The 7174-nt window shown below is 37.2% G+C and overlaps 1 protein-coding gene across 1 annotated transcript in view; it reads right to left on the bottom strand.

Annotated features, from left to right (window-relative positions):
• Positions 1–2510: 2510 nt before the first annotated feature.
• LOC106879602 (NADH dehydrogenase [ubiquinone] 1 alpha subcomplex assembly factor 3) overlaps positions 2511–7174 on the bottom strand; it is a 12935-nt gene continuing 8271 nt past the window's right edge. The window contains exons 3-5 of the mRNA XM_014929250.2: positions 6577–6643; positions 5695–5795; positions 2511–2907 (exon numbers count right to left, since the gene is read on the bottom strand). Of these exons, the coding sequence (XP_014784736.1) occupies positions 2551–2907; positions 5695–5795; positions 6577–6643 (525 nt within the window). The 3' untranslated portion in view covers positions 2511–2550. The remainder of the gene's footprint in view (positions 2908–5694; positions 5796–6576; positions 6644–7174) is intronic.

Raw genomic sequence — 7174 nt, forward strand, 5'->3', positions numbered from 1 at the left:
GTTAGGAAGGGCATCCAACTGTAGAAACTCTGCCAAATCAGATTGGAGCCTGGTGTAGCCTTCTGGTTTCACCAGTCCTCAGTCAAATCGTTCAACCCATGCTAGCATGGAAAGCGGACGTTAAACGATGATGATGATTTCCAATTCATTCATCCTTCTTCTCCACACTCTACTCTTGGGAGAGTCATGTGGGGAAGAGTCCTATCCAAATCAACCATTGATACACTTTCTGCCTGGATTCCCAAACATGACCAAGTAAGTCTATGAATATTATCCAACCATTTCATTCTTGGTCTACTCCTTACTCGTTGACTCAGCTTAAAGAATCTGTCTTGTGATTCTTTCCAATGATATTCTAATCACATGGCCCATAGCACCAGAGCTGTAACCTTTCAATGCCAAAATTAATTTTTTCTGCCATCCTTCTAGGGATTGGAAGAATTACTGCCTGGCACTCCATCAATTACAATGATGAGTGTTCCAGTTGATTTGATCAATGGTACTTGCTTGTGAAATTAACATGCAAGTGACTGAGCACTCCAGATGTAGTTCTCAGGGAGATTCAGCAGGACACAAAATGTGACAAGGCTGGCCCTTTGAATTACAGGTACAACTCATTTTTGCCAGCTGAGTGGACCGGGGCAATGCAAAATAAAATGTCTTGCTTAAGGACACATACTGCCGAGAATCAAACTCCCAATATTACAATTGTGAGCCAAACGCCCCTAAAAGTACCAGGTCTAAAAAAATAAGTATTTGGGTTGATTAGTTCAACTAAAATTCTTCTAGGTGGTGCCCCAGCATGGCTAGTCAAAGTGACTTAAACAAGTAAAAGATAATATTTTTTGAGGTTCTTTACATCCTGAGTTCAAATCCCACTGAGGCCAAATTTATCTTTGTGTCTATAAAATAATATTATAACTGAAAAGCTCCAATGTCCAGTACTCAGGGTTACATGCTTCTGATCACCAGCTGCAAAACTGAACCTGCTTTACCTTTGAAATGTTGACTTCAAATTTTGGCACAAAGTCAGGAATTTCAAGGCAGGAGTACAGTTGATCACATCAACCCCAGTGCTCAAACGGTACTTAGTTTATTGACCCCAAAAGGATGTAAGGTAAAGTCGACCTCAGTGGAGTTTGAACTCAGAACGTAAAGACAGACAAAATGCCACTAAGCATTGTGCCGGGCATGCTAATAATTCAGCTAGCTTGACACTTTTTTTCTTTTGAAATATTCCAAATGAATATTTCACAAGAAAAGCAGGCTTGGTTTACAAGCTGATGATGGGAAGCGAGTAACACTGAGCACTGGAAATCGGAGCCTTTCAATTACAATGAACAGTCTACATTAATACAGAGTCCTGTAATTTATCACTTCTGGTGGATCATACATCCGAAAAAGATGCACACTCTGAACGTTAGAGCAATAATGTGTTTACAGGAAGTTAAACGATATGGCTGATCATAGGACGACCAATGGTTTTGCATCCATAAAGCGCTCAGCCTTATAAACGGCTCGTCGACATTTCTATACATTGTTGTGTGTCTATGTGCAAGGTCTCAGGGACATAGTGACGCACAAAGATTGGCCGTTGTGGTGGGTACTCTCCCTTGCATTTATTTATTAATTTCACTTCTGGTCACCATAAATAAATGCTAAACTTCCTGTCTTTTTTTTTTAAACCTTTTGCTTTGGCACATAGTCTTGATTACATTAATCAGCTCATTTATACCTGAAACCATATTTCATATGATCTACTGTGGGCAAAACGGTCAAACTGACCATGAAAGCTTTCTTAGGTGATTCCACCATGACTCCTGTTTCGTCATCTAGCTATTTTGACTGAGTGAAGCCTTTACGGAATGACTCCCTAATAAACTCCATGCTTTTTGTAACTGCTCTAGTTTCATTTGACATCCATTCCAGGGCAGCAGTTAGAAAACAGACCTACTGTAGGGTAGGAGGCTCTCTAGTCCTGCTACAGACAAAGACAACAAAGATAATTGGGTCTGTGATTGTGTGCAAGATGTCAAAATGAATCACAATGAATGGCAAAGCATACTAAGAACTTGTCCAATCCAGGCTAACAGGATGAAGCAGATGGATGAAAGTGATTGATTACAATGGTGACAACATTGATGAAAATGATGATGATGGCAACAAAGTTGATAAACATCATCATCATCCTTTAATATCTATTTTCCATGTCGATATGAGTTGAACAGAAGCTGGCAAGCCAGATGGCTGCAAGAGGCTCCAGTTGTCTGTTTTGGCATAGTATCTACAACTAGATGCCCTCCCTAATGCCAACCACTTTATAGAGTATACTGGATGCTTTTTACATGACACCAGTGCAGGTGCTCTTGTTCTTGGCACTGACATGAATGTTCTTTATATGGCGCTGGCATGAGTGTCTTTTACAATGAAAATAATGATGATGGCGGTGATGAAAATGACATCAATGATAATGTTATGCGTATTTAGAGAGAAAGAAAAACCTAAAGGCATTTTTTTGTTTCCCTATACTTTTAATACCAAATAATTTAATCACTTTTTCTCATCCTCAGTTTTATCTTGATTTAAAGGGTCCTTTTTTAGATATTCTTTCTCATCATGTTTCTCACTTTCCTCTTTATTACTATCATTTCGGTATTTCTTGCGAAACAAATCCCACAAATTTTCATTATCTTCTCCAAGCAGTTCTTTTTGAATATTTTTTACTTCTTCAGGTACTTTTGGAGCTTCAAAAATTCCAGTTTGAAACATGAATGCACTGTTGCTTATCCCTTCAGCCTTTACAGCAAGACCTTGGCTCTCATCAGATTCAAAATTTGGCGGTATCAATCCTGCAGCCACAAACCGACGTTCAGCATTGAGAAAGTTAAATGTGGAACAAGCATGGTCCTGAAAGTAACAAAGACATAAAATGTTATCACTTAATTCAAGAAAAATTGTGATAATACAGGGAACAGTCAATTCAGTTAAGATTAAAATATTTTTGAGATAATCTTATGAGGGAAGGGATAATAATAATATTATTATTATTACTGAGAGAGCAGCACACATCATTAAAATGACACAGGGATACAAATATACAAAGTCCAATATACTCATCATGACTACCCATCTGGTAAAAGTACACCAGGCATATGCATCCCAACCATATGTGCATGACACGGTGTCATCATATCAAGATAATCAGCACATGATCTTACAGGTGGGGGCCCAGTCAACTTCAACGGAATTGGAACTCAGAATGTAGCAGCAGACGAAATACCATGAAACATTTTGCCTGGCATGCTAACAATTCTGCCAGCTCACCACCTTATGTAATAATAATAATTTTAAAACCTCTGTACTGATGGAGACACACACACAAACTACACGTATGCACACACATGGTGGACTCTCATCAATTTCAATGAACAAATTTTCCAATCTGAGTTCAAATACTGCCATAGTCAAGTTTGTCTTTGATCCTTCTGGAGTCAATAAAATAAGTGCTAGTTGAGCACTGGGGGCGAGGTAACTGATTAGGCCCCTCGCCCTAAAATTGCTAGTTGGTTATTCTGTGCTTTCAAAGACTCATGGAATATAGAAAATCCTTACAAAAAAAAAAAAAAGAGGTAAGCGTTGGTAACAGGAAGAGGTATATGAGACCATAAAATCCTGCTTTAAATATAAATCTCCATCTAAACCCATGCCAGCATAGAAAAACATTTGCATGAAACAGATGAAGACAAGCTGAAGGAAATGGATCTTAAATGAGACAAGGCACAGAGAGATGCTAAGGACCAATCTGAATGGTGTAGAATTGGTAGAGACTTATTTTCCAACTAGGAAGAAAAGGGAATTTTTTTAAAATATGGAATGACAATTATATATCTATCTATCTCGTCTTCCCCATGCCATACTGATATTTACCATCAACCCAACTCTTGTACATTTTTTATTAATCACTACATCCAACTCCAACCCAATCTCTACCAATCTGTTACTTCCCTCCTACACTATTATGAAATTAACTATCTTTGCTTCTTCCTTCTAAATCCATAATTTATAAATTCTCCTTATGCACAACTTCTTGTTCTTTGACAGTACACTCTAGTACCCTGTCACCACCATCCTTATCTCCCTTGTAGCTACTCGTACCCATCTTGCATAATCAGAGCCAGATTAAGACTTTGGGGGCCCACATACCTATGTAATTCAAAATATAAACAATAATAAACCATAAAATAGATTTTCATTTTTCAAAATGAAGCAAAACTAACAGTGAGATGGAAAGTAATGTTTATTTTTGTATTCGTGCCGGTGTCATGTAAAAAGCACCCACTACACTCTCGGAGTGGTTGGCATGAGGAAGGGCATCCAGCTGTAGAAACTCTGCCAGATCAGATTGGAGTCTGGTGTAGCCATCCGCTTCGCCAGTCCCCAGTTAAATCGTCCAACCCATGCTAACATGGAAAGCAGATGTTAAATGAAAATGATAATGATGACTTCCCTTTATTTATATCTGAAAAGTTTTCTCCTACTTTTAATTGCAACGTTTTTGATCAGATCCTCAAAATTAAACTTACATAACACATTTGCTTCTATATTTATCATCCCAAATATTATTTTAGCAAGTTTGAAATTATTTCTTTTGTACTGTAAACCATTTACCCTTTCTGTGGTGCCCCACTTCCTTTGATGCCCTAAGCATGCACTTATTTTACTTAATGGTTATTCCAGAGTAGCCGTTATAGCTTGACATCTGTGTTAGTCATTCTATCATACTTTAACCTTCAACACCTATTCTTTCAAATACACTCTAATTCAGTCAAGAGGACTTTTTCCTTTTCCTTTCTCTGTCTTGCAAGTATCATGTAAATAGCACCTAGAACTCTCTGTAAAGTGGCTAACATTAAGAAGGGCATGAAGCTATAGAAACCATGTCAAAATTGACACTGTGGCCTAACACAACCCAGTAGCTTGCCGATCAGGTCAAACCATCTAACATTATGCTACCATGGCAAAATAGATGTTAAATGATGAAGAATAGCAAATCTTTAAAAATGTGAGGTTGTGTTGTAAGTAGCTTACTTACTAAAAACATGGTTCTGGGTTCAGTCACACTGCATGGCACCTTGGGCAAGTGTCTTCTACTATAGCCTCGGGCCAACCAAAGCCTTGTGAGTGGATTTGGTAGATGGAAACTGAAAGAAACCTGTCGTGCACATATATATATATATATATATATATATCATCATCATCATCGTTTAACGTCCGCTTTCCATGCTAGCATGGGTTGGACGATTTGACTGAGGACTGGTGGAACCCGAAGGCTACACCAGGCTCCAATCTGATTATATACATATATATATATATATATATATATATATATATATATATATATATATATATATATATATATATGTATGTATGTATATGTTTGTGTATATATATGCATATGTATATATGTTTGTGCGTCTGTGACTGTCCCCCGCTACCATCGCTTCATAACTGATGTTTGTATGTCTACATCCCTGTAACTTAGCGGTTCGGCAAAAGAGACCAATAGAATAAGTACTAAGCTTACAAAGAATAAGTCCTGGGGTCTATTTGTTCAACCAAAGTTGGTGCTCCAGCATGGCCACAGTCAAATGACTGAAACAAATAAAAGAATAATTATATTCTATTACTACTTACCGTTGTGAGAATTTCAACACTTATGTTTTTTGAACGCAGGTAACGAATCAACTTTTTGTCAAATTTTGAAGTGTCACTTCCAACACCAAGAAGAAGAATATCTGAAAAGTTTAACAAAAAAAAAAACCTATTTTAGAGCATGCTCACCATTTAGTCAAAACACTGAAATATATGTCCATTGCATGAAACAGTAATATACAGCCACAACCTTTTGGAAAACCTCCCTTACCCAAGCTCTTTCCACCCGCTAACATCGACCTGTAGAACCATCAACATGATTATTTGACTGCTAGAAACACCAGCTAAGTCTGTCTTTTAACCCTTTAGCATTAAAACTGGCCATATCAGACCCAAATATTCTACATGTTTTATATTCAAACTGACTAAATTCAGCCTCACACACCTACCCTACAACGTCCTTCAAGAATATACTATCACATCATTGAACTCTAGAAGCAGTGACATAATGCATGATTAATTCAAACCAATTTGAATAAATAAACATTACATTTTACAGAATAATCTGGATGCTAAAGGGTCTAAAATGAGGGCACATTGGATAATGATTGCATTCTTAGATATCCCAAAAGAGATGGGAAGGTCATGGAATTAATGCTTTAGATCATAGGTCTGCTAGATCAGGCTGACCTATGGTTGAACAATAACCACATGCAGAAGTTTGACCCTTTAGCATTCAAATTGGCCAGATCTGGCCCAAATATTCTATCTGTTTTTTTAATGATGATGAGTTCAAATCTTTCTTGAAAGCCTTAAAAATCACAATGACGAAACCACACCAATATATTCTCTCTCTTGAATCATTTACATGAAACTCAATTCTTTAGTGATGTACCAACAAGACCATTTTGTGTAAATTCTTACCTGGTTTAGGTTCCAGCAGACAGAACAATGATAAAGAATCTTCACTGATATCTTCAGGACCTTGCACCTGCAGAATAACAAATGCAAAAAATGGAGTAAGCTTCTCATGAATAATATACTCTCAACTTATCATTTCAGCATCCATTTTCCCATGCTTGCATGGGGTATTCAGAATTCATTAAGGCAGATTTCCTATGGCCAGAAGCCTCTTCCTGCTGCTGGACCTCACACGTATCCAAGCAAGGAAATATTTTCCTATAGCTTGACATATTTTCACTTGTGTGATGAAGATGCATACTGTTTTACATATATATATGTGTATGTATATATATGTGTTTGTATATATATATATATATATATATATATGTATATATATACAAAGAGGTGCTGAAAAGTTCCTGGCTGTAAGGATATCATGAAAGGCCAGGTTGGAAGCCCAACCTTCTGAGTTCTTTTACCGGGCTTAGAAAAACTGAAGGTCTGCTGCAATAAGCATGTGAATCTGAGAAGAGAATATGTTAAATAAAATCATAATTAACTGATCCTCTTGTATTTTCTTTTATCGAAAGCCAGTAACTTTTCAGCATCTCCTCATATA

The sequence above is a fragment of the Octopus bimaculoides genome, chromosome 11 (genome assembly GCF_001194135.2).
Source record: "Octopus bimaculoides isolate UCB-OBI-ISO-001 chromosome 11, ASM119413v2, whole genome shotgun sequence".
Classification (NCBI taxonomy): domain Eukaryota; kingdom Metazoa; phylum Mollusca; class Cephalopoda; order Octopoda; family Octopodidae; genus Octopus; species Octopus bimaculoides.